This window comes from Phacochoerus africanus, chromosome 5 (assembly GCF_016906955.1).
Source record: "Phacochoerus africanus isolate WHEZ1 chromosome 5, ROS_Pafr_v1, whole genome shotgun sequence".
Lineage (NCBI taxonomy): Eukaryota > Metazoa > Chordata > Mammalia > Artiodactyla > Suidae > Phacochoerus > Phacochoerus africanus.
This window is the reverse complement of record NC_062548.1, coordinates 77,254,710-77,282,104: the sequence shown is the minus strand read 5'-3', so window position 1 is coordinate 77,282,104 and position 27,395 is coordinate 77,254,710. Positions and strand designations below refer to the sequence as shown.

The 27,395-nt window shown below is 42.8% G+C and overlaps 1 protein-coding gene across 11 annotated transcripts in view; it reads right to left on the bottom strand.

Annotated features, from left to right (window-relative positions):
• Positions 1 to 27,395, bottom strand: part of AAK1 (AP2 associated kinase 1) — a 177,743-nt gene that overhangs the window by 42,288 nt on the left and 108,060 nt on the right. For 9 of the 11 annotated variants that reach the window (XM_047781868.1, XM_047781871.1, XM_047781870.1 and 6 more), the window contains exons 8-15: positions 27,202 to 27,334; positions 22,602 to 22,705; positions 18,882 to 18,961; positions 14,406 to 14,560; positions 13,059 to 13,381; positions 9,478 to 9,735; positions 1,536 to 1,768; positions 151 to 308 (exon numbers count right to left, since the gene is read on the bottom strand). In XM_047781868.1, coding sequence (XP_047637824.1) covers positions 151 to 308; positions 1,536 to 1,768; positions 9,478 to 9,735; positions 13,059 to 13,381; positions 14,406 to 14,560; positions 18,882 to 18,961; positions 22,602 to 22,705; positions 27,202 to 27,334 — 1,444 coding nt within the window. The remainder of the gene's footprint in view (positions 1 to 150; positions 309 to 1,535; positions 1,769 to 9,477; positions 9,736 to 13,058; positions 13,382 to 14,405; positions 14,561 to 18,881; positions 18,962 to 22,601; positions 22,706 to 27,201; positions 27,335 to 27,395) is intronic. The other 2 variants (XM_047781869.1, XM_047781879.1) reach the window with 1 other exon arrangement.

Genomic DNA, 27,395 nt, shown 5'->3' with positions numbered 1-27,395 from the left:
GAGGATGGAAAGACTCTGGTGCTCTAGGAAAAATACACACTGACTCGTGCACATACTTCAAAACCGAGTCTCTGAAAGAAAAGAAAGACCCGAGCCTGTACCCCTCTAGTATTAAGGGTCAATAATCCCAAAAAGATACCCGTCGCTCACCTTCCCCCAGCTTGGCAAAGTCCTTGTTTAGCAGTTCTTCAGCTGTGAGTTTGGAGAAATTGTCGTCGTCAAAGGGGTTCCACGTAGAACCTTCTGAAGGATTATAAACGTTTTGCTGGGAGGCCCGAGGGGAGCCTGAAGGAGTGGTGGTTGCAGACCTAGGTAGGTTCCCACCCCCACGAAATAAAAAGACATATAAAGGTTGAAAAGGGTCAACCTATTTTCTCTGTGTTTCAAGATCAAGTTATTTTCTGAACCAAAACATTATTTTCCTCAGTACTTTTCTCAAAGGGCTTTCCATGGCAGTGGAAAAGTTTCCACAGACACCCTTTCCAGTGTGTGAAACAAATGCCTCCCTTTTTTCATGATTCGCTATTTCCCACTACTTCTTTCATCTTTTGCTCAGATTTTTGGTCTCATCAGTTTTTTTTCAGTTTAGGATCCCAGAGCAACCTGCTCCTGGGCACATGCATCCTGTAGTGACGGCTGTAACATTCGCAACATGGGCCCTAGAGGGGCTGGGGCTGAGGCCTATTCCCGCTGGCTCACATCTGTCAGGGTTCAGCATGCACAAAATTAAGGACCACCATCAGTGGATACCATCACAGTTCAAGAGAAATAAAGACAGTTACCACTATCATGTGCCCCTAGGTATCACGACCTAATTTTCTTCTCAAGTCTCTCTTGATGCCCTTTGCATTGAGCCAATGACTTAAAAGATTTTTAACTTCAGGTTTTAGGAAACAGAGTCTGAAACTGCATTTACTCAACCAACACTCATTACCATCTACTTTATCTCAGGCATGGAGCCTGTCACTGGATTTCCAAAGGCTGATCAGGCCTCAGTGCTTGTTTTGGAAGAGCCCGCAGGCTAGGCCAGCGACACCTACAAATAACTAATGATAATACGGTGTGATACATGCTCAAAAAAGGGTTCAGATAAAATCGTATATGATACCAGAGGAAGGGTCAAAGAAAAAATTAACCTCTGACATGGATACTGATGAAGAAAGAAGGAGTTCCTAGGTGGACAAGGAAAAGAGAGGCAGTTCCACGAATGTGACACATCAGGCCTTAGTCTGTTAACAGGTGAATTCAGATATTATCCTATAGGCAATGGGAAGCCAACGAAAGGCTTTCAGCATGGAGAGATTTGGTCACATCAAGAATTTAGAAGGCACTCTGTAGGTTACGGGCTGGATGAGAGAATGGAAAGAGTGAGGCAGGTAGGAAATTATTTAAGATCAGTCAGATCTATGCACTATAGGAAAACTCGGTTTCTTATTAAACACAGACACACGCTATTACATACGTGTCTACATACACATGCAAAACCTACACGGCAATGGCCCACGGCAGCCCTTGTCCACAAAATCAGTACATACTTGGACTTATTGAGACTGGCCTCAGCTGCAGCTGCCTGGAGCAGCTGGGTTGATTTGCTGGCAGGGACCCCGAAGACCGCACTGTGGGTCACGTCACTGAGAATCCGCCTGTGCCCAGCACGCTGGGCCTTGGGCGAGGATGGAGGAGTGAGAGATCCGAGTTTCTGCCCCTGGATGGCAGGAGGTGGCGTTGTCTGAACCTTTGGCTGTTGTCTTACTGGGGCCTGAATCTGCTAGGAAGAGAGATGAAAGTGTTCCAAAAAAGGGGGAGGGGGAGAGGAAAAACAATAAGCAGATAAGCATAACGAAAAATGCCACATATGACTCACTTGGCTCAGTTTATCAATAACCCCTAGAAAGAAAAAAAAAAAAAAAAACTAGACTTTGACAATCTGAGCTGCAACCTGGAGACTGATACCAGCATGGTTATTTACCTGGTGCTTATAGATAAATTTCAATCTTTATCAGCAATAATACATAGGCAACTCAACCCAGACCAAAAACTGCAGAAGTTATTTCTAGCTCTAAAGATTTAGAAAGTATCCTAAAAGGATCATCTGCTGCTTTAGGAACTCATTCAGAATGCTAGGCATTCTTCTACCACAGTCACAAGCAAATGAAGGCACACCTCTAGCTAAAATACAGCTGAGCTGAATGATTTCTGCTAAGACTCAGAAAGTCCTGACTTTCTGACAGAGCTCGGACTACTAGTTAGAAAAAAGTGAGACAGTATTTCTCTAAGATTAATAAATGGCAGTACTTTTTGGATTTTGTTAACACTATTTCATTGATAGGATGGGTATTACAAGATTCTATTTCTGTGGCACCCCTAAGGAAATGCACAGCTTTGGAGCAGGTGGATTAACCTGTTGCAAACTTCATTTTGGAAATGGCACCAAAGGACCAGGTAGAGAGTACAATAAGAAAGGAAGAAAAATAAAAGTCTTGGATGATAGCTGATCTAATAACATAAGAACTCTTGAAATGCAGGCCTTTTCCAGAAGGCAGGACACATGGTCACCACAGAAAAACAAACTGGATGGAAAATCCTTGTGGACACATGGTGAGTTTTTAAGCATAAGTCATGATCTACAAAGTGCTATAGCAAGAAAAAAATAATATTACGAAGGCCGCCTAACCCTTTACTTTTTGTCTTTTTAGGGCCCCAACCACAGCATATGGAGGTTCCCAGGCTAGGGGTCCAGTCAGAGCTATAGCTGCCAGCCTGCGCCACAGCCACAGCAACACCAGATCCAAGCCGGGTCTGCGACCTATACCGCAGCTGACGGCAATGCCAGATCCTTAACCCACTGAGTGAGGCCAGGGATGGAACCCGTGTCCTCACCGATGCTAGTCAGATTCGGTTCTGCTGAGCCAAGACAGGAACTCCCCCTTTTCTTTTCTTTTTTCTTGAAATTTTATTTATTTATTTTTTTTACAGAATAAAATACATATATTTAAACACAATTACATTCACACAGATTATTATATCATGGACCTTAAGAAACACATTAAGTGACTCCCTCTGGAGAAGTAGAATGGAAAATATGCTGAGACAAATAGGAAATTTATTCTATACTTTATCCCATTTTGTATGGCTTTCATCTTTACTATTTAGTATTATCTATTACATTTCAATTTTTCTTTAAAAATTAGCATTATATTAAAATTGTGTATATTATGCAACTAAAATTTATAAAGAAGGAAGCCTTATATACCATTAAATATTTTACATAGCATAATAAAAAGAATAACTTAGCTGGTAAGAATAACAAAAATAATACACCCTCTGAAGATAAGTAAAATATAAAATGCATAAATTGGTTACAAAACAGTGTAACTGGAGTTCCCATCGTGGCGCAGTGGTTAACGAATCCGACTAGGAACCATGAGGTTGTGGGTTCGGTCCCTGCCCTTGCTCGGTGGGTTAACGATCCGGCGTTGCTGTGAGCTGTGGTGTAGGTTGCAGACTCGGCTCGGATCCCGCGTTGCTGTGGCTCTGGCGTAGGCTGGTGGCTACAGCTCTGATTTGACCCCTAGCCTGGGAACCTCCATATGCTGCAGGAGCGGCCCAAGAAATAGCAACAACAACAACAAAAAAAACATTAAAAAAAAAGGAAAAAAAAAGTGTAACTATATAAATATGTCCTCACAATTTGTTACATCTTATTGATTCTTCAATATAGGCATTACACCATTCTAGGTGATGTGATAAACAAGACATTATAGACCTTACATTGTACCATAGAGAGAAATGGTTATTAATAATACAGTTGTAGAACTGTATTATTTAATTGTACAGTTGCATTATTTAATTATAATTATCATAAATTCTTTGATGGAGAGGAAATCAGAATCAGTTCTAAGAAGACTTCAGCATTCCAAGAATGATGTCAAATGACCCCCTTCATGGTGGATTATGCACTTATTTACTATGAGATATATTTCTTCTTCAGAGATTCCTTGTTTGTGTATCAATTGTAGATTTTTGGTTTGCAGTTATTCTGAAGTTTTGATATACGAGTCTATATGTATATGAGATTGCTTTAAGTTGTTGTTCTCTTAATTGCAAGTTCATCTCTAGTGTCCTGCATTTGTACCCACCTCTTCTCAGGATTTCTGATTTTGGTGGTATAATTGTGCATGGATGATTTCATATCTTTACTGTATATATACCTTTACTGGTGGGCCTTGTCATTTGTGGATTTTTGTTTCCTATTGCTGTCTTTTCTTTTCTGTCTAGAGAAGTTCCTTTAGTATTTGTCGTAAGGCTGGTTTAGTGTTGCTGAATTCTCTTAGCTTTTGCTTATCTGTGAAGATTTCAATTTCTCCTTCAAATCTGAATGAGAGCCTTGCTGGGTAGATTAATCTTGGTTGGAGGTTTTTTCCTTTCATCACATTAAGTATATCATGCCACTCCCTTCTGGCCTGCAGAGTTTCTGCTGAAAAATCTGCTGATAACCTTATTGGGGTTCCCTTGAATGTTACTTGTTTCTTTTCCCTAGCTGCTTTCAAGATTTTCTCTTTGTCTTTAATTTTGGTCAGTTTGATTAATATGTGTCTTGGTGTATTCCTCCTTGGGTTTATTTCACATGGTACTCGTTGTGCTTCCTGGATTTGAGTGAGTGGTTCCTTTCCCATGTGAGGGAAGTTTTTGGTTATTATCTCTTGGAATATTTCCTCTGTCCCTTTCTCTCTCTCTTCACCTTCTGGCACCCTATAATACAGATGTTGGTGCGTTTTACATTGTCCCAGAGTTCTCTGAGACTCTCTTCATTTCTTTTCAATCTTTTTTCTCTTTTCTGTTCCGCATCCATAATTTCTTCTAATCTGTCCTCCACCTCGCATATTCATTCTTCTGCCTCCTGTATTCTGCTGTTAGCTGCTTCTAGTGATTTTTTTATTTCAGTTATTGTATTTTGCATCTCTTCTTGTTTAAGTTTTATGTCTTGTATCTCTTTGGTCAGTGTTTCCTGTAAGTTATCCATCTTTGCCTCCAGTTTATTTCCAATGTCTTGCATCATCTTCAGCATCAACAATCTAGTCTTTTTCCTGGAGGCTGAGAATCTCCTCATCACTTAGCTTATGGGGTTTTTCCTTTCTCCCTCATCTGAGTTATAGTTCTCTGTCTTTTCATTTTTATAGGTTTTTGGTGTGGTGACCTTTTTACACATAATAGAGTTGTAGCCTCTCTTACTTCTGGTGCCTGCCCCCCTTGTGGCTGAAGTCACTATGGGGGCTTGCTGTTGGCTTCCTGATGGGAGGGACTGATGCCTGCCCACTGGCAGGTGGAGCTGATTCTACTCCCTCTGGTGGGTGCAGCTTAGTCTCTGGATGGGATTAGAGGCAGCTGTGTGCCTGAGGGGTCTTTAGGTAGCCTGTTTACTGAGGGGCAGGGCTGTGATCCCACCTGGATTGTTGTTTGCCCTGGGGCTTCTCAGCACTGACTCATGGGAGGGGCCAGATTTTCCCAAAATGGCCCCCTCCAGAGAAAGGCAGCTGCTGAATATTCCTGAGAGCTTTGCCTTCAATGTCCTTCCCTCACAACAAGCCACATTCACCCCTGTTTTCCCAGGATGTCCTCCAAGAACTGCAGTCAGGTTTGACCCAGATTCCTATGGAGACCTCACTCTGCCCTGGGACCCAGTGCACGTGAAAGTCCGTGCACGCCTTTTAAGAATGGGGTCTCCGTTTCTCCCAGTCCCGTGGAGCTCCACGCACAAGCCTCACTGGCCTTCAATGCCAGATGCTCCAGGGGCTCTCTCTCCCAGTGCCAGGTCCCCGCACGTGAGGGTTTGATGTGGGGCTCAGAACTCTCACCCCTGTAGGTGAGTCTCTGTGAACCAGTTAGTTTTCAGTCTGTGGAGCTTCCCACCCCAGAGGTATGGGGTTGTTTATATCATGAAATCACCTCTCCTACCTCTTGATGTGGCCTCCTATTTTTCTTCTGGAGTAGAGTATCTTTTTTAAGGTTTCTGGTCCATTTAGATGGAGATTGCTCAGCCTTTAGTTGTGAATTTTGTTGTTTTTAGGAGAGAAGTTGAGCTCCAGTCCCCTCCCCCTTTTCTTAATTAACTGTCAATCCAGAGACAAAGGGCGTTTGAATATTGAATGCCTTGGGTACTGAACTATCCCTTCCCTGCCCCTTTATGCTGCAGTTCAGTTCCCACATTCTGTGTCTTCAAAGGTAGGCCCTGGGAGAGATTCAGGAAATCAGACTGTCCAGCTACTTGAGTCACGATGCTGACAGGCTGGGAGTTTCCATCCTTATATTGACTCAGACTTTAATTTTACTGAAGCAGTAACAACATAAGATTCTAATACAGATCAAATTAAGGTCAGAGCGTAAAGCAGGTAACTTTATCTCTGAGGGAGACACAGAGGGCTCTGGGAAGAAGACCAGAGCTCCAGCTCCACAACTTCCTCAGGGGTCCAGGACGGCACCTGCAAGAGCCAACCTAAAGCCAGTACCCATGGGGCCAGGAGGGGCTTTAAGGACAGAACTAGATTTGCTTATTTCTTGGAGTTTAAGACATTCGTTACTCTGAAAAGGGTACTTAACTGTTGAGTCCCTTTATTTTGAGAGTTCAGACTACCTGAAGAACACTTTCCCTTCCTCATGCCTCTTCTCTGTATGCAGCACTCTGAAGAACAGATGCTTCTGTCCTGAGGTCACCTTATTCTATCACAACTATCAATTCAAACCGGCTGCCACCCACTCAGCCACTCCCCACAACAGCCCTGCCAAGCAGTTTTATTTCCAACCAGAATCTCAGAATGGAGAGTCAAAGGGGCCTTAGTGACCATGGATTCCAACTCCCTCTTTTTAGAGGAGAAAAGACAAAGGGCCCCTGAGGCTAACTCCTTGCCCAAGGTCATGGGGTCAATTGAGGGCAGTCCATGCTCAGGACTCTTGGCACCATGATGTTCCCTCATCCAAAATGGGCTTCAGAAGATGGAAGAGGGAGAAACAGACCACTGGGGGAGAAGAAGCAAAGGAGATTCTGGTGTCTATCTTTCTAAATACTTTTTAAAAAACAAAATATATAACTATAAAAGGAATATAAATATATAAAAAGAATATAATGGCATCAAGAAATCAAGAATATGGAGTTCCCTATGTGGCTTAGTGGGTTATGAACCTGACTAGTATCCATGCGGATGTGGGTTCAATCCCTGGTCTTGCTCAGTGGGTTAAGGATCCGGCATTGTTGTGAGCTGTGGTATAGGTTGCAGATGCGGCTCTGATCCCACGATGCTGTGGCTATGGTGTAGGCTGGCAGCTGTAGCTCCGATTTGACCCCTAGCCTGGGAACTTTTATATGCTGCTGGTGTGGCCCTAAACAAACAAACAAACAAATAAATGTAAGAATATGCAGGTGCGGTGCTAAAACAAAAATAAATAAATAAATAAATAAATAAATGTAAGAATATAGACAAGGGAAGAAAAACCACCCAGACTTCCATTCCGCTGCTCTAATAAACAACTGTTCTTATCTTTTTGGATCTTATATTAAGTCTATTTCAAGGACATACTCTTCCCATAATTTCACAACTCCTTTAACATTATCTCACAAACTTTTCCATACTGTTGTATAGACTTTACAGCCCTGATTTTTAACGGTTGTACAATTGGGTTGTCAGAAGAGGTAACATTAGGTCGCTTCCATGCTTTGGGCCATTACTAAGGATACAATAAACATTTATGGGATACAGCCACAGCCCTCTGCAGAGAACCGCTGTGAGGTGGCTGCAAGGTATACTTCAAATTCACTTACTTGCTTCTCTGGGTAAGTACTACAAAGGGTCATTGGACAAAGGCAAGGGTCAAAGTTGGGAAGGTCTCTGGCTCCTGGCTGAAGAATGTTCTACTCTTGTTTCCTCTCCGTGCCCTCAAGTAACTACCTCCGAACCAAGTGCTCAAAGTATTTTTTCATTCAAGGCACACGGAGAAGATTCACACCTCATCCCCAAGGAAGTGGATACTTCTGTCCTGAGGGACAACAGAGGTGGGGGCCCACAAGAACGTATAATCAGTGGCATCGTATCATCACCCTGGACAAGCACTGGTTATCATCTTTGAGCACAGATCTGATTCTTCAATTCTTGCCCCAGCTCTGCTGCTATCCATCTTTGTGTCTTGGGTAATCCCTTTCTAGCCTGGACCTCAGTTTCCAATTCTATTAAATGAGGACTGGATGGGAAAATTAAAATCTCAACTGGCTGCATGATACAATAATTTTTAAAAACTCTTTTTCCATTAACAAGAGGAATGTCATCATTTGTTAAAAATACAGAGTAGCTGTCTACCACACGCCTGCAGGACGACCGAGCTGTTTCAGAAACGAAGGTGTAAAGACACCAAACACATAACTCGGCTGAGACTTGAAGAAGACAATCTATTTACGGCACTGCTTCCTTTTGAAGGGATGTAGGTTTTCTGCTTTAAGATGGGTAACAAAACTCTATTAGAAATCAACCCTCAGAAAGATGGTTTCTTATTTTTTCTTTGTTCGTCTAGTAGTCGGATTTCCCTGGAAAGGGAAGTAGCTGTGATACTCTACCAGCCGGGTCTGTAAGATGCCTTTTTTTTATCACCATGAAATTTTCTCTCACTATCACTCTGTGAGTACAGAATTAAGGGCATTCATTAAAGGTCAAAGCACCATGCGCTGAAGATGTAATTGTAGAAGTCAATCAGAAAAGGATGTAGAGGTTCTGACTCTATATTCAGCCAGTAACTAGAAGAGAACACACCCAATTTCTCAACTGACAGGATGCCTTAAACAACAGTCAGATGCTCTGGGGCCCAGAGGGGAATCAGGCCACAGCAAGCAGGCCCCTGAAGGGTGCTGCATCACAGATCCAAATGAGGTAGCCAGTAATATCACCCAAGAAAAAGAATGAATATAACACCGTCAGGACTCAGGGTAAAGGTGGGGGGCCTACGTGAACCTCCCAAGACTGGAGAGGCCACAGTGGTCAAAACGCCCTCTGCAGAATGGAAAGGGATTGGCTCTAACCCCGCCTAGGCCTTGACTGTTCAACAGTGGTATTGCCAGAGACACTGAGCAGCTCTTTCTGCCAGCCTGTTATGAGACTGAGACATAAGAAAGGTCATCTTCTGCTAGTCCCACACTCCTGATTCAACCCACCACCTGCCTTCCCTTTGGTAACCATATGTTTGTTTTCTATGTCTGGAGTCTATTTCTTTTTCTTCTTTTTTTTTTTAATGAGTTCATTTGTCCATCAGCAACCTAGAATCTTTTCTCTAAAACCTTAGCTTTTAATAAAATACCTCATCCTTTTCACAGAGGTATCAAGAAAAGATCAAATATTTTCACACAAGGATAGGGAAGCAGCTTCCCACACCAGCTGCTACCGCCTCTTCCCCGGCCTTCCCTGAGCCCTCACTGCGTATTCCCCTTCTGCTGATTCTCACCGCTGGCTCTTGGGCAGGGGGTGGCTGGGAGGCTGTGGCCGGCTGTGCCTGGGGTGGCTGTATGGCTGCCACCGTGGTCTTCTGCTGCAAGGCAGCCTGCTGAGTCAGCAGCTGTTGTTGATGCAGGGTTGTAGCCAGCTGCTGCTGCTGCTGCTGCTGGTAGAAGTTCTGTATCAGCTGCTGTTGAGAGCTTCCTTGGGATACCGCAGGGAACTGAGCGATTGCTGGCTGTTGGGCTGCTGGGTGTACAGCCTGAAACTGAGCAGGAGAGAGTGGCAAGAAATGTGGGGATGAATAAAAGCCTGTCTCAGAACCATATTCCACAAGGGGTGAATGTCTCAGTAACAACTAAGACCAATGCTAAAGCCAAAGGCAAGAGCAGGTAGAAGTCTCTGAGCTTGGCCAGAAAACTCAGGAACCTCAGGGCATTACGATAAATACAGCAACACCTTACACAGCCAGGTTCCATCCACTGCACTGGCCTCCTCTTGCCCTGTAGACGGGCTTCCAAGGGGTTTCTGTGCCCGGCCTGGAGGCATCCATCTGACTGCACATCTTGTGAGTCCACATGCTGGAGCGTAAGAGAGGCTAATAAATGATCCCCCCATCACAGAGGTTATCCCTTTTATAAAGGGATGTGGAAATGGCCAGGATTAAAATTCTTCCCTACATGAACAGGAAGAAGCAATGATGACACTGAAAAGAATAACCTAAATGTTAACCTGGCTATGAAGTCCTCTCAAGCCTTTCTGAAAATTATTTCCCAAGAGCTCTCTTCATTAAACTCTCGTCTTTAAACATTTAAAATACTCAGTATCTTTTACCAATTAATGACCTTTTATCTTATATTGGTAACATGTTTCGGTCTTTTTTTTTTTTTTTTTTTTTTTTTTAGCCATTTCTTGGGCCGCGCCCACAGCATATGGAGGTTCCCAGGCTAGGAGTCGAATCGGAGCTGTAGCCACCGGCCTATGCCACAGCCACAGCAACACAGGATCCGAGCCGCGTCCACAACCTACACCACAGCTCACGGCAACACCGGATCATTAACCCACTGAGCAAGGGCAGGGACCGAACCCGCAACCTCATGGTTCCTAGTCAGATTCGCCAACCACTGCGCCATGACGGGAACTCCGGTAACATGTTTCACGTTATATTCTTTTGTAAACTTCCTACTCTCCTCCCTACTGCTAAGGACTAAGTGTGAAGCACACAAGCAGAGGTCAAACAAGGGCCTGCAGAGGAACAAAAGTCAAGATCTTGTTGTCTTTGAAATCCCAAATATTATTAGTCATAAAGTTAACTGAGAAGATACTGTTTGCCTATAGGGGAAAAGTTAAAAGGTTACCCAAAAAAAAAAAAAAAAAGGAGATGTCAGTAAATAACTATTTACAACAGCAAAATCCTACAAACAACCAAATGTCTATCAATAAGGGATAAAATATGCTACATATCCTTAAAAAGGAACACTCTCAAGTTGTAAATACGGACAAGGGCTTCCTTTACACATGGGATAGAAAGGATAGAATTTTAGAGATTTAACTTTAAAACTATGTAAGGGAGTTCCTGTCATGGCTCAGTGGTAATAAACCCAACTAGTATCCATGAGGATGTGGGTTCGATTCCTGGCCTTTGCTCAGTGGGTTAAGGATCCAGTGTTGCCGCAAGCTGTGGTGTAGGCTGGAGATGCAGCTCAGATCCTACATTGCTGTGGCTATGGTGTAGGCTGGCAGCTACAGCTCTGATTCAACCCCTAGTCTGGGAACTTCCATATGCTGCAGATGTGGGCCTAAAAAGACAAATAAAATAAAATAAAATAAAATACATTATAAAACTATGTAAATGTGTAATACTTGCACACACACAAAATTAAACCAAAATTTAAAAAACAACTAAAAAGCAAAAGCAGAAGTTCTTGTGGCTCAGTGGGTTAAGAACCCAACATTGTTTCTGTGAGGATATGGGTTTGATCCCTAGCCTCGCTCAGTGGGTTAAGGATCCGACGCCGCCATGAGCTCTGGTTTAAGTCACAGATGCAGCTCAGATCTGGTGCTGCTATGGCTGTGGCTTAAGCTGGTGGCTACAGCTCAGATTCAACCCCTAGCCTGGGAAACTACATATGCCATGGGTGTGGCCCTAAATAGACAAAAGACAAAAAAAAAAAAAAAAAGGGCAAAGAAACCATTTTCAGTAATCATATTGTTATCTTGAAACTATAAATCAATTACGAAATTTATGTTAATGTTAGGAATCAAGATTTCTAGATGAGAAAAGTACAAATATAAAATCCAAGAAGTTAAACAAAAATCCTGTAATGACAAATCTGCTTTAGAAGTATAAATGTGTACTCATGGCATATATTCTATGAATATAAAAAATATATGTCCTAATTGTTCACTGAAAAGGCCTAAAATTAATAACTAACTCATTAGCAAATGAGTATCCCTGGCACCAGGACTGTAGTCTCTACATACCATTTCTATGAAAGGGGAACAGCTCCTTAGACAAATGGCCGAATCCAAGTCAAGGGGAGAATGAGCCTGGAACAGCTTGTTATACCAAAGAGCAAGCAAACATTAAAGGCAACTGAAGTCACAGCCAAGGACCCAGGAGCCAATCTGAAGAGATTTTCACTGGCCAAAATTGGTATAATTGGAACAAAATTTTTAACAGCAATGTATGGAAACATATCAAATATATTAAGATGCATGCTTTTATAGTGATACTACGAACAAAACAAAACATTCATTGTTCACCTTTTGGATGATACTAGGAACAAACGCATTATTCTGAAAACTGGTAAACACAAGGAAAGGCTCATGTGTTTTGCTGCCTTTTCTGTACAAACAGTATCTCAGGGTAATCATATACTTGATGAAAAAGTTTTTTATAGAAAAATTCCAGCCCCTAAATGAAGAGGGAATGCTAGAGTATCACCGCTTTGCCACCCGCAATGAATTAATGGGCTTAGGAAACAAGTTGAAGAAGAATATTAAATGACTGGATCAGACAAACAACACCAAACCCACTGACTGATCTTAATATTAATAAAAGAAAGGACAACCAGACTTTACCATAGTCCCCCCATTATCTGCAGTTTCACGTTCTATGATTTTATTAATTAAAAAAAAATTTTTTTTGCTTCTTTTTTAGGGCTGCACCCAGGGCATATGGAAGTTTCCATGCTAGGGTCAAATCAGAGCTACAGCTGAGGCCTACACCATAGCCACAGCAATGCCGGATTCGAGCTGTGTCTGTGACCTACACCACAGCTCATGGCAATGCTGGATCCCAGACCCATGAAGCAAAGGCAGGGAGGGACTGAACCCGCATCCTCATAGATGCTAGTTGGATTCATTTCCACTACACGACCCTGGGAACTCCATCACTTTGTACGTTTTTTTAGTTACCCATGGTCAATAGCAGTGTGAAAATATTAAATGAAAAATTCCAGAAATGAGCAAGGCCCACCTCAGTCACCTCACTCTCAGTCTTCCCAAGGAGGACACGTGTAGCAAGTGGACATTTTCACAGGGATGACTGACACAGATGCAAAGCAAGGGTCAGATTCACCACCTTACCTGCTGAGCCTGAGCCTGCTGCTGTTGCTGCTGCTGCTGCTGCTGGTAGAATGTGCCTGAAGGCTGCTGTGCAGCTGGTGATGCCTGCGCCTGTGGCTGCGGCTGGGGAGGCTGCGGCTGCTGCTTGAGGAAGAGCTGCTGCTGGTGCTGGGGTGTGGCCTGGGCCTGCGCAGGCAGACCCTGGGCTGGAGCAGAAGGTGGCTGCTGTGGGGTGGGTGGAGCCTGGGGCTGCTTGGCCTGAGATTGCGGTAGGGGTTGGCTGGGGGGAGCCTGGGTTTTTGGTTGAGGAACGCTGGCTAAAAGGCCAGACTGATTGCTGGATCCTACAAGGAGAATAAATTCCATATAAGGGCTCAAAACTCTTCTGAATGAAAACGAGAAAGAGACGATAGTAAGTGGATAGCTAATCATGCTCCATACTGTCCTTGCACTCGGAAGGCTCTTCCTTCTTCTTGCCAAACCATGCGCTTCGGGTTTTTCAAAACATGGTTCAATGACAGTGTTCAATATACTTGACTCCTTCAGAAAGTCCTCCCTTATTCACCATCCCATTTAGTCAGTACCCAGAAAACCTATATATTCAACTGGCCTTTGACACCACTGTATCTAAAGACAATCTTCGCATTCTTGGCATGCTGCAGGACAAAAGCACTCTTTGATGTTTACATGTATGTTACACAACTGCAGTAGGGATGCCTTGTAAGTAAATGGCCACCAAATTTGCCAAAAGCAGCTAGTAGGGGGAGTGACAGCTGTATTCAGTGACTTGATCATTTGTATCAACCCTCTTTAGGAAGTAAACTCAGTCGACTCATTAGAAACAGAACACCAAAACATGACAAGGTGACAGGTACTTTAAGACACATAGTATTAACGAAATAATTCCTCTGTGTTAAAAAATATTTTTTTAATGCAAAAAAGTATATGAAGGAGTTCCCTGGTGGCTCAGCAGGTTAAGGACCCGGCATTGTCACTGCTGTGGCTCTGGTTACTGCTATGGTGCAGATTTGATCCCTGTCCCCAGAAGTTCTGCATGGTGTGGTGGTGGAGGTACCGGGGAGAAAAAATACAAAATAAAGAGGTAGGTATGGGATGAATGGAAGCCATGAGACCATAGCAAAGACTAGAAGAAACAGAGACAGCAGGCTTCACTGGCCTCAGAGATGCACGGCACAGGTCAATGAGGGCTTCCCTTTTACCAGCTACTTACCATACCATTTCAATGGCAGCTCACCTCTTGTTCCTCAAGGAAAACCATTATTCTAGATTTCATTCCAGGAAAAAACAGGCTCCCCAAGACTTCTATTGCCCAGGCTAACAAAGAGCTATATCAATCTAGTTACTGACCTGCGACCTGAGGTGGGGGCTGAACCATGGCCCTCTTTCGAGGGGTCAGGGCTGGCTGGATGGGAAGAATTCCTGGGTTGGGCTGAGTTTGCCCAGCTTTAGGCCTCTGGCGGGGTGCAATTGAAGTCTCTGTGGTGGGAATGGGATCTGTCAGTCTAGAAAAAGAAAAGGAAAAAAAAAAAAAAGATTCCTGTTAAGAGTGTAAGCAAATGAAGAAGGGGGAGATGGAGTATAAATGGAGAGATGGAATAAGCGTTCACTTCCACGTGCATCCAAACCTTCCAGATCCGCTTAATCGGTATTTCGGATAGGGTGTTCCACAGGATGTTACATGTTAGCAGATGTTATTAAAAAGGTGGGTAAAGGAGTTCCCTTCGTGTCTCAGTGGTTAACGAATCCGACTAGGAACCATGAGGTTGCGGGTTTGGTCCCTGGCCTTGTTCAGTGGGTTAAGGATCTGGCGTTGCCATGAGCTGTGGTGTATGCTGCAGACACGGCTCAGATCCCACCTTGCTATGGCTCTGACATAGGCCAGTGGCTACAGCTCCAATTCGACCCCTAGCCTGGGAACCTCCATATGCCATGGGAGCAGCCCTAGAAAAGGCAAAAAGACAAAAATAATAATAATAAAAATAATAAAAAGGTGGGTAAATAAGTTCTACCTTCTACGACGTTCTGGCCTACAAAGGGTATCAACAGATTATGTGGCAGCTTCCAGAAACCTTAAGAAACTCTGTGCGTGCCCTCTGTCTCTATTTTTTGACCTGCTACTTAGAACAGGGATGCTGCCTTATCAATCTCTGAGGGCACGGCCACAATCACAGGGATGGAAGAGGTATGGGCTTCAACAAGCCTGGGTACCTGAGGACTCCGTGGAATAGACACCATACCAGCCCTGGACTACTTGCCTCCAGATTTGGTTTACTTGGAGGGAAAAAAAAAAAATCTATCTTATATAAGCCACTGTCATTTGTACTTTCTAGAACTCACATGAAATCTAATCACATGAAATGAAAACAGGGTGTGGTCTTGTGCTCCTTGTGATGGTGCAACAGCTCTGGCGGTAACTCTCCTTGCCTTAGAGCAGTGCCGGCAGCTGGCTACCACCTAACTCAGATCAGAGTTGTTGTCCTTTGGAAATACACTTTAGGGAGTAATAGCTGAGGTGAAGGCCAAAATAAACAATCTTCATGAATATTTCCAAAATGTGCTTGGCATGGCCTCAATAAAATGGAAAATAGGAAGCAAAGCAGCTGGCCCCATGTCCTTCCTCAAGACGGGCCTCCAAGGAATGGCCATCCTGGACCCCGAGGCTTTCACTGGCATCCTGCTCTCGTGCTGGGTGGGGAACCATAATAGAAAAGCGATCACATGTGGGGAGGCTGTGACCTGGGCAAGGCAGGAGGGCAGGAAAACAGGACAGAGGTTGGGAAAGTGCAGAAATGGATAAGAAAGATCAAGCCAAGGGTGAAGGAGGTAAGCAGACTTCTGTAGAAAACCAAATGCCAAGCACTGGCACACTGGTCTCCTAAGGATAATGTTTTTAGAAACAATGGGATAGAGTCAAAGAAAACTGTATCTGAACGCTAGCTCCCCACTCACCATGATAACAGGTACGTCACTGAACTTCTTTTACCCTCGGGTCCCTTACGTCTAAAATGGAGACAATAATTCCTATATTACGAGGCAAATGTGAACATCAAATGTATCAATGACTGCAAAACTTTTATAAACTGAGGAGTGGTCAAAATGTTTGTATGGACCTTAATATGTTGCAAGAACATGCAGTTCCCATCGCGGCACAGGGGTTAACAAATCCGGCTAGAAACCATGAGGTTGCGGGTTTGATCCCTGCCCTTGCTCAGTGGATTAACAATCCAGCATTGCCGTGAGCTGTGGGGTAGGTTGTAGACACAGCTTGGATCCTGCGTTGCTGTGGCTCTGGTGTAGGCTGGTGGCTACAGCTCTAATTAGACCCCTAGCCTGGGAATCTCCATATGTTGCGGGAGCTGCCCAAGAAATGGCAAAAAAAAAAAAACAAAAACGTTGCAAGAACATACAGATCTAGGAGCTCTGGCTCTAAGCTGTCCTGCTGTGTGATCTTGAGCAAATCACTTCACCTCGTGCAGAGCAGTAAGAGTGAGGATGCTGGAGTTCTGGTTCTTTACTAACCACAGACTGACTAACTCCCTAGGGCAGTGAGTGACTTAACAATTCTGAGTCTCTGGTCATGAAAAGTGAGAACCACCACAACCTCATAGAATTGTTTTAAGGGGGGAAAAAAGTAATCTTATTCATGTAAAGTACTCAGTATGGTACGTGGTATATGTGATGTCCCAATCAATAGTGGCTACTTTAAAAACATACATGGAAAGAAAAACCCACCTCTCAGGACTGGCGAGCAAATATGATAATGCAAATGAAATCGCTGCAAATTATACGTAGGACAACCTAGACCCAAACCTCTTGGCTGGAAGGTCTGTATATTTAGATACATAGAAACTAATAGTTTGGGCACCAGAGAATTTATAAAAGTTTCACAGTCACGAGTATGCCCGATGTTCACATCTATCTTATGATGGAAATATTATTTTCTAGATTTTACAAAACAGAGTACCACTCAAGCATCAGGAGGAATTTTAATTTTTATAAATGTATGTGATTTCTGGAATAGATCTTTGCTTAACCTCTGTACATACCATGTCTGGGCCTAGTACAGAATGGCCCTAAGCCCATGAAGACTAAGCTAATTCAGACAGCCCCCAAAGCAATTCCCAGAAGTGAGCATGGCAGATGTATTGAGAAATAAATAGACTGTAAAGTAACATCATGGATGTAGTTTGCTTAGTCTGTTAAAAAATCAAAGTTGCATTACTTTAGAGCCATATCTCAAATAGCCCTATACACATAATAGTCATTCTATAAATATTCAAGAATTTTTTAAATTAAAAAAATTTTTAAAACATAGAAGTTTTAAAATCCACATATTTCCACCTAGTATGCTTTGTTGACAGAGTTTGTACTAAGGTTTCCTTGCCATGGGAGTGGGTAGAAAAGTGGGGTACAGACTTCTCCTGGAATATTCTTAGAATTTGCCATCTGGAAGGCATGGCAGCCAAGAGGATGTGCCTTACAAACCTCTGACCACAAGGGCATAAAAGACCAAGTGCCCCAGCTGTTGTGCTCCTGAAATCCACTGCCATGTTTGCCCAAAGGCCACACTTCCTAGAGGCTGCTCTCAGCCTTAATGCCCCAGCCACAAGGATATTAAGGCAGGCTCATTCCTGAAAGGCAGGACTCCCTGACATCCGTGATGCACCTTCCTGACATTGTGTGGTCACTTTGAGCTAACCTGATCCCTGTCTCTGGGTCAGACTTCCTCACTTCCAGATGGATCTCCCAGCTTCCTGGGCTCCTTCCTTATCTTCTCTCATGGGGGCATTTCCCCAGTAAAATCCTAGTTTCCTGGGAGTTCCTGTCATGGCACAGTGGTTAATGAATCCGACTAGGAACCATGAGGTTGCAGGTTGGATCCCTGACCTCACTCAGTGGGTTAAGGATCTGGCGTTGCCATGAGCTGTGGTGTGGGTTGCAGACGACGCTCGGATCTCACATTGCTGTGGCTGTGGTGTAGGCCAGCAGCTATAGCTCCGATTCCACCCCTAGCCTGGGAACCTCCATATGCTGCTGGTGTGGCCCTAGAAAAGACCAAAAAAAAAAAAAAAAATCCTAGTTTCCTGACTTTTCTCTTGGTCTGCTTCTGGGAAGAACCTATTACACAGAATGTGATTAGCATGGAGTTCCCGTTGCCACGCAGCAGAAATGAATCCAACTAGCAACCATGAGGTTGCAGATTTAATCCTTGGCCTTGCTCTGTGGGTTAAGGATCCAGCATTGCCGTGGGCTGTGGTGGAGGTCGCAGGCATGGCTCGGAATGACCCCTAGCCTGGGAACTTCCATATACCGCAGGTGCAGGCCTAAAAAGCAAAAAAAAAAAAAAAAAAAAAAAAAAAGAATGTGATTATAAGATCCACAGGCTCTTTTGCTGGTCATGGACTCGATGCTTTGACCTGTACTTTCCTAACATGGCTGGAACCACAGAAGGTAAGAAGGACAGGGGGATGGAGATCAGGGTGGTGAATTGGGCTACAGAAAGGCCAGGACACATGTTAGTGCACACTCTTGTGCTAGCAACATTTAAGGCCAGCTGTCGCCACATCTCTGAATGTCCTTGCACCTATTCCCAAGCAAAGGAAGTAGCTGAGGAATTTGGATTCTCTTTCAGGTGTAGATCACTGTATTTCATGATATTCCAACTTGTACTCCCAGAGAACAATTTCTGCCTCGGGGAGACAGAGCTCCCTTTCCGGGTTCAGGCAGCCTCTGGCCATCTTACACGTTGCGTCATGCACAGTGCATCTAACTGTGCGGTAGAAGAATGAAGAAACACGAGGCACCCTCCCCTGCATTTCTTACCTGGCCTTTGGCTGGGTCTTTTTTGCAGCTGCCTCGCTGGCTTTCACTGGTTCAGGAAGCTTTGCGGGAATGGGAGAGTTCTACAGAATTGAAAGAAAATTTTAAAAGAACATCACAGATTTCTTTTTTTAAAAAACTGAGATATAACTAACATACATTATTAGGTTCAGGTGTACCATGTGATTGATTCAATACTTGTACATATTGCAAAATGATCACCACAATCAGTCTAGTTCACAGCTATCACCATATGTAGTTACAGAATTTTTTTCTTGTGATGAGGACTTTTAAGTTCCACTCTCTTAGCAACCTTCACCTATGCAATGTAGTATTATTAAGCACAGTTGCTGTGCTGTATATTCTACTGCGTGACTTGTTTATTTGTAACTTTTGATTCCCTTTGCCCATTTAGCCCACCTCCCAAAGTGCCCCCCACAGATTTCTTCGTAAAAGAATAATCAGCATGGAAGTTCCCGTCGTAGCTCAGTGGTTACCGAATCCGACTAGGAACCATGAGGTTGCAGGTTCGATTCCTGGCCTCGCTCAGTGGGTTAAGGATCTGGTGTTGCCATGAGCTGTGGTGTAGGTTGCAGACACGGCTTGGATCCCTCATTGCTGTGGCTGTGGTGTAGGCCAGCAGCTACAGCTCCGATTCCACCCCTAGCCTGGGAACCTCCATATGCCACAGGTGTGGCCCTAGAAAAGATAAAAAGACAAAAAAAAAAAAAAAAAAGAAGAAGAAGAAGAAGAAGAATCAGCATGACTGGGCCAATGAAAATACACATTAGGGTCTTTTAGAGTGGCTTCCAGACCCTGATCTCTGGTCTGAGAAGGGAAGGAAGTTATCCGAAGTCTATCCCACTGGACTCAGCGCCAGTCCAGGAGGCAAAGGATCCGAGGAGGGGACAGAGCAGCCTGAGTGCAGCACACTCCCTCCCTGTCATTCTCACTCTTCTATGCCAGGCAAGGGTGCTGGGGCTTGAACTCAGTATGTTCCTCTTCCCAGAGCACAGCTTAGAAGAGAGGTTATGAAAGGCACGCAAAGAGATCTACAAACTACATGACTATTTATTTTTCTGCTGGAGCTTAGAGAGGTTGGAGCTGACTTTTGCGTACCTCACTTCCAGCAAGGAGGCTGGGACACTGCAGCCACCATGTATTTGGTGGCTGAGCCTGCCCCTCTTCCCGGCATGAGAGGTATCACTCAATCCACAAGCCAGGCAGAGCACCTAGGGCCTGAATTCTGCACCATCCATCTATCAGCACCTCTTGAGGGAGCACTAACCACAAGGCAACAGCTTATCACTACTGAGCAAGTGCCAAATGGCTTGAGACTTGTGAAGAGCACTTTTTAAAAACAAGTTACCAACCTGAATGCTTTCAATTCTATTTCATGTTATTTAACCTTATGAATGGGAAAGTGGGCTAGCAAAATAAAGCATGTTCTCTTAGGTTACTGCACAATATCTCCCGTCTTACATTTATTTATTTATTCGCCTCACCTGTGGCATGTGGGGGTACCCAGGCCAGGGATCGAATCAGAGCCGAAGCTGAGACCTCTGCCACAGCTGTGGCAACGCCAGATTTTTAACATGTTGCACCACAGTGAGAACTCCTATCCCCCATATTAATCTGGGAAACCTGAATTATGGAATACTAATATGAAAGTGGCTTTTAGGAGGCACCTCTATTTCCTTCACATCCTCAAGTGGAGGGAATTTCTGCTAAAAATGTCTCTTGGCTTCTCTTCCACCCTCCAACACGCTCCTCCCAAGGGAAAGGGGTAACTTGCTTGACTAATAAAGACTGGGAGAGAAAAGTGAGCTCATCTGGCCTGCCCTCACCCTCCCTCTGCTCCAGAAGAGCCTGTGTCTCAGGAACCAGGCATTCACTACTCAGGCATGTGGATCTAATGTTAGGGAGTCTGACTGGTCAAGCTACCGTCTCTGACTCAACTTTGAAGTAATAAAGTCAATATGCTGAGCTCCATCAGAACAGTGTCCACAACTGATTTCAAATATGGGAGTGAAAGAAAAGTGTTATTTATCAGCACCCTCCAGCCCCAATAGTAACATCAGAAATCCATTACTAGAGAAACTAGCAAGACAATTTCGGATTAAAATTTATTTATTACAATATTCATTAGTAAAATGCTCAAGAAAGTTGAATCACACTATGACATGAAAAATATGCTAAGACTGTAAAAAAAAAAAAAAGGCATTTGCAAGCACTGTACTCTCAAGACTGTGCATAGAGTGTAAGATTACTGCATGGAGAAAACATTGCCATGGCTGATTGTGCGGGGAGGGTGGAAGAAAAGGAGTGTGGCTTACAGACTGGCCAACAAAAGAAGCAAAATCAAGAAAGCTCTGGTGGAGCAATAAATAATTACTCTTCCTCTTCTATACTATGACCCTTCAAATATTTGGATATGAGCATTAGCCTGCATGAGCGCAGCCTCAGCCATTGTAGCTTCTCCTTCAATCAGTCCACATGTGGTGGGCCTTTTAACCCTCAGCATCTTAACTGCCTTGTTTTTCCCAGGTCAGCACAGCCCCTGGGCACTGGCCAGAGGCAGGAAGGGACCACTGTCCTTCTTGAACCTGACAAGCAACAGGTCTGAACTCCCTGCTGAGAGCTGGGAGAAAGGAAACCAACCCCTTGGTCAAGCAGTGTAATTTCTGAGCCTAGTAAAGAACTGTCTCTGTTGACAGAGAAAGCAGAGGAAAAAAATACTTTGACCTTTCCAATGATATTGTACTGAGAGAATTCAGGTAGGAACTACCTTAGATTGTTGTGGACAGACATTGGAATAAAGATTAATAACTCATTTTTCAAAAAAAAAAAAAAAAGAAAAAAGAAAGCTCTGCCGCAACAAAGGAGAAAAGGGACAAGGGGCTTATGTTCCAACAGGCAGAGGAACAAGGGCGGGGTCTTGCCTTAGGAAAGCAGCCAGCCCAGCCTCCTCCAGAAAAGCGCAACAGATACGTGGCTCTCAGGGATCTATGACAGTTGATAAGACAACAGGTTGGTCAATCTTTACCCAAGGTGTTCAACTCAATCCTTACAGAGTTTGTTGTTTAAGTGTAACTGCCTTGATGGTTTTTGTTTTGTTTTGTTTTTGTTTTGGCTGCAGCGTGTAGCAGCTTGACATGGGATCTCACTTCCCAGACCGGGGATTCAATCCAGGCCACAGCAGTAATAGCACTGAATCCTAACCACTAGACTACAAACCTTTGCCTTGGTTTTATAATTAAATTTCATGGGAAAGAAGTTCCCATCATAGCTCAACAGTAATGAACCCTACCAGTATCCACGAGGATGTGGGTCAATCCCTGGCCTCACTCAGTGGGTTAAGGATCTGACATTGCCATGAGCTGTGGTGTAGGTTTGCAGATGTGGCTTGGATGCCACGTTGCTGTGGCTGTGGTGTAGGCTGGAAGCTGCAGCTCAGATTCAACCCCTAGCCTGGGAACTTCTATATGCTGCAGGTACAGCCCTAAAAAGACAAAATAATAATAATAATAATAATAATAAAAATTCTTTGGGAAAATTGGATTTCCTTTATAGTGACTAATTCAGAGTTAGCTTTGCTTGAATGCCCCCTACAAGAGAAAGCAAGGGACGCCTATATTCATTTAAAGAGCTAATTAATACCCTAGGAATGCTGAATGACAATTTGATAATATTTATTTCCCCTAAAAAGCATCTTTCACATACCTGTACATTTGGAACTGGGCATTCTTTCTTGAGTAGTTTAAATGAGAAGAAGGAGACCTGGTAAATATCTGGCCTTTTGTCAGGGTCTGGTTCCAACATATACCCTAAGACAAACACAGGCGAACACGTATTTAACAACACCCAAGGAGTTATTACATTAGTTAAGAAGCATAGTTTCTCTATTACCTCTGTTGTTTTAAAATTTTTATTTCTCATAAAAGTCAGACAGTTTGCAATTTGCCCTTTCCGTCCCCTCTCAAAAAGGGAAGCTCTAACTTTCCTAAAATTTTATGTATCTGCAAGAAAATAACAAAGTTTTGAAGTATAACAAACATACTTAAGTTCATGTTCTGTGCCCCACACAGCAGGGACTCAAAGCTCTCAATGTCAAAGTTACCACATTCATATTCTGGTACCTGGGAAGTTCTGGCCTCCTTTCATACTAGCTGCTAGACAAATGATTACTCTTGATAATTACAACAACTCAAATTTCATATATTTACTTATTATTCTCTTGTTGGAGATATTAGCTGGTTTCCAATCTAAAAGAAAAGATAATAAATATACATCTACTTTTACTGTGATCTATAGATCACATGTTCTATTTCCAGATCCTTCAAGCTTCTGCCCTTTCTGAAGCTGGAAAAATCCTCAGGAAAAAAAAAATCTTTGAGAAGACATACAAGCACACACACACAAATATACGCAAACAACAATGCAAGGCCATTTATCTCTTAGGTAATCAAATGAATGGTTTGGACACTAAGTTGAGAAAAGACCAATGAGGCTGCAGCCTTGTGAAGGCCTTTGCAGAAGAGGCAGAAGCTGAGCTGATCCTTGAAGGCAGGAAAGAATTTAGTCAGGGGAAAGCAGAGAAAAAGACATTCCAGGTTATAAAAGAGTCTGAGCAAAGATGGACTTGGAGAAAGACAAGAGAACGCTTAGTTGCAAGGAAACAGAGGAGCTAGAAAGATGGGGTAGAGGTGTTTCCTTGTCAGAGAATAAAGGAAAGAGTGTGGGGATGGAACACAGAACATATGGGACCATTGGCAAACCTTGAAGTTTACTGAATAGGGACATGATAGGGTGGCATTTTATAAGATTAATCCTATGGTGAGGGCGTGATGGACAGACTGAGGGAGGGGAGAAGCTGGTGGCCAATCCACCAGTACAGGCATGAGCTGATAGGGTCAGTAGATACCTCAGTAACAGTGATGAGAACAGAGAGAATATACTGAAAATAGGAGAAATGTCAAAGAAAGTATTAATGCTGCTTAGCAAATGACTGACTCTTCTGTTTTGCTAGTCAGATCCAAAGAAAATCTTAAGTTTCATTCATCCAGGCTCAAATGGTGACATCATTTAAAACTGTGAGTTATGGTGACAGTGGACTCTTCCAATAGTTTGTAAAGTGAAATAGATCAGTGTTTAGGAAAGATGTCATGTTATAAACATTCATAAAGAGCTGTTTAAATGAAAAAAAGATATGGTTCGGGTTGCTGCTGTGGCACGGGTTTGATCTCTGGCCTGGGAACTTCTGCATGCCATGAGTGCAGCCAAAAAATAAAAATAAAAGTAAAAATAAATTTAAAAAGATGAACCTAGATGCCTATGGTCAAATAACCTTCGACAAAGGAGGCAAGAATATAAAATGGGGAAAAGATAATCTTTTCAGCAAGTGGTGCTGGGAAAACTGGCCAGTCGCATGTAAATCAATGAAACTGGAACACACCCTCACGCCATGCATGAAAATAAACTCAAACTGGCTTAAAGACTTAAATGTAAGACAAGACACCATCAAACTCTTAGAAGAGAACATAGGTAAAACATTCTCTGACATCAACCTTACAAATGTTTTCTCAGGTCACTCTCCCAAAGCATCAGAAATAAAAGCACAACCCCTAGCCTGGGAACCTCCATATGCCACGGGAGCAGCCCAAGAAATAGCAACAACAACAACAACAAAAAGACAAAAAGACGAAAAAAAAAAAGAAATAAAAGCAAACATAAACCAGGGGGACCTAATCAAACTGACAAGCTTTTACACAGCAAACAAAACCATAAAAAAACCAAAAAGACAACTTACAGAATGGGAGAAAAGAGTTTCAAATGATGCAACTGACAAGGGCTTAATTTCTAAAATATACAAACAACTTACACAACTCAACAGCAAAAAAGCCAACAATCCAATGGAAAAATGGGCAAAAGACCTGAACAGACATTTTTCCAAGGAAGATGTACAGATGGCCATCAAGCACATGAAAAAAATACTCAACATCACTGATTATTAGAGAAATGCAAATCAAAATTATTATGAGGTACCACCTCACACCAGTCAGAATGGCCATCATTAATAAGTCCCCAAAGAACAAATGATGGAAAGGGTGTGGAGAAAAGGGAACTCTCCTGCACTGTCGGTGGGAATGTAAATTGGTACAACCACTATGGAAAACTGTATGGAGGTACCTTAGAAAACTATATACAGAACTACCACATGACCCAGCAATCCCACTCTCGGGCTATATACCTGGACAAAACTTTACTTGAAAAAGACATATACGCCCCTATGTTCATTGCAGCACTATTCACAATAGCCAAGATTTGGAAACAACCTAAATGTCCATCAACAGATGAATGGATTAAGAAAATATAGTATATATACACAATAGAATACCACTCAGCCATAAAAAATAATGCTATTTGCAGCAACATGGATAGAACTAGAGACTCTCATACTAAGTGAAGTAAGTGAGAAAGAGAAAGACAAATACCATGTGATATCACTTATATCTGGAATCTAATATACGGCACAAATGAACCTTTCCACAGAAAAGAAAATCATGGACATGGAGAACAGATTTGTGGTTGCCAAGGAGGCGGGGATGGACTGGGAATTTGGGGTTAATAGATGCAAACTATTGCCTTTGGAATGGATAAGCAATGAGACCCTGCTGTATAGCAATGGGAACTATATCTAGTCACATGATGGAGCATGACGACGTGAGAAAAAGGAATGTATGTGTGTATGTAACAAGCCATAATGGAAAAAAATAAAAATTGTTAAATTTAAAAAAAAGAATAAAAAGATGTTTTTCCTGGAGTTTCCTGTCATGACTCAGTAGAAATGAATCTGAGTAGCATCCATGAGGATGCAGGTTTGATTCCTGGCCTCGCTCAGTGGGTTGAGGATCCAGCGTTGCTGTGAGCTGTGGTGTAGGTCACATACTTGGCCAGGATCTGGCATTGCTATGGCTGTGGTGTAGGCCAGCAGCTACATATCCAATTCAGCTTCCCCCGCCTGGGAACCTCCATACACTGTGGGTGCGGCCCTTAAAAAAATGAAAGACACCCCCCCCCCAAAAAAAGCTGTTTTTCCTAATATGAATTTGCTGTACAAAAGTAAAAAAAAGAAAAAAAGTTTTTTTGTTTTTTTTTTGTTTTTTTTTTTAACCAAAAAGTTCTACCATTCCAGCATCAAATTTGGCCATTTTCCCATACTTCCATCCAATCTCACTTACATAGCTGCAGTTCTAACACAGACATAATACTTCACCTCTGAAAACAATCCAACAACCATTAAATACCATATTCCATCCTTTAAACACTGCCCTACTTTTGCATTAATAAATGGAAGAGGTTGACTGACTGATAAAACCGGCATCGTGGAATGGGTGATCACTTAAAAGCTACAACTATGTTAACTTGGGTAAGGCATCTATACTTTCTTAGCTTCCATTTTCTTATGTGTATAATGGGGATAGTTATATTTACTATATAGGGTTTTTAAGAGTGGAATGACGTACAAGTAGGTCTTCAACAAATGTCAGATGCTCTGCCCCACATTTTGCTGCTTCTGTTTTCTCTAGTGCATCCCCACCTTAGGACTCAAAGTCCATTGCTCAGGATTTATAATCCATAATTGTTAAGATGTAGAAACTAAATGTCTTGACAAAGTAAAAAGATAATAAAACATCTCTGTTTCTTGGGCATTCCAGTACAGGCGCTGGAGCAAAGATTTCTTATTCTACCACCTGGCTAATGAACATGATTACATATGCTTACTATGATGATACAAAAGAGTGGGGAATCTTAAACGTTTTAAATACAGCACTGGTTTCAATGCTTCTTATCAAAATCCAGTGATTAACCTAAACGAGAGGAAAAACCTAGTTCCACAGCTATTCGGTCTTAATTATGTATTCACTTCAGCCAACGCACTGCAATCATTTTAATTTGAGTTGCTTCCAGTTTTGCAAAGATGAATTTTGTATCACTCGCTATGAGGCAGCTGGACACCCTTTGGCACCAGAGCTTTCAGAAAGACTGTGAGAACAGAGCAGTACTGTAAAGCTCAAAGCACAGTTAGCTTTTCTGCTCCAGCAGCTGGCCCAGGTGTGAAACCAAGCTTAGATTTCTGGCAGAAAGACTCACCACTCTAAGGAGACACTGTTATCTGAGCTCTGAGTGACCAACTGTTTACCAACTGATTTCTTTATTTTCGCATCCAACCCATGACTCCTGGGATCTAATCTCTTTATCCTCCAATCCATTTCTAGAGATTAGAAATAAAGATATGAAACCAGAAACTGGAAATACTTACTAATTAGGCAGTGCATGTCTTGGGAATACCGAGAGTTGTCAGGAATTGTGAAGTTTCCGTCACAAATTGCCACTTGACTCTCCCCAAATGGCAAAGTGAAGTAGCATAACTTATACAACAAACATCCAAGAGCCTGAAAAAATAATAATAAAAAAAAAGCAGACTGCTACAAGTGGTTTATTTACCATCACTGC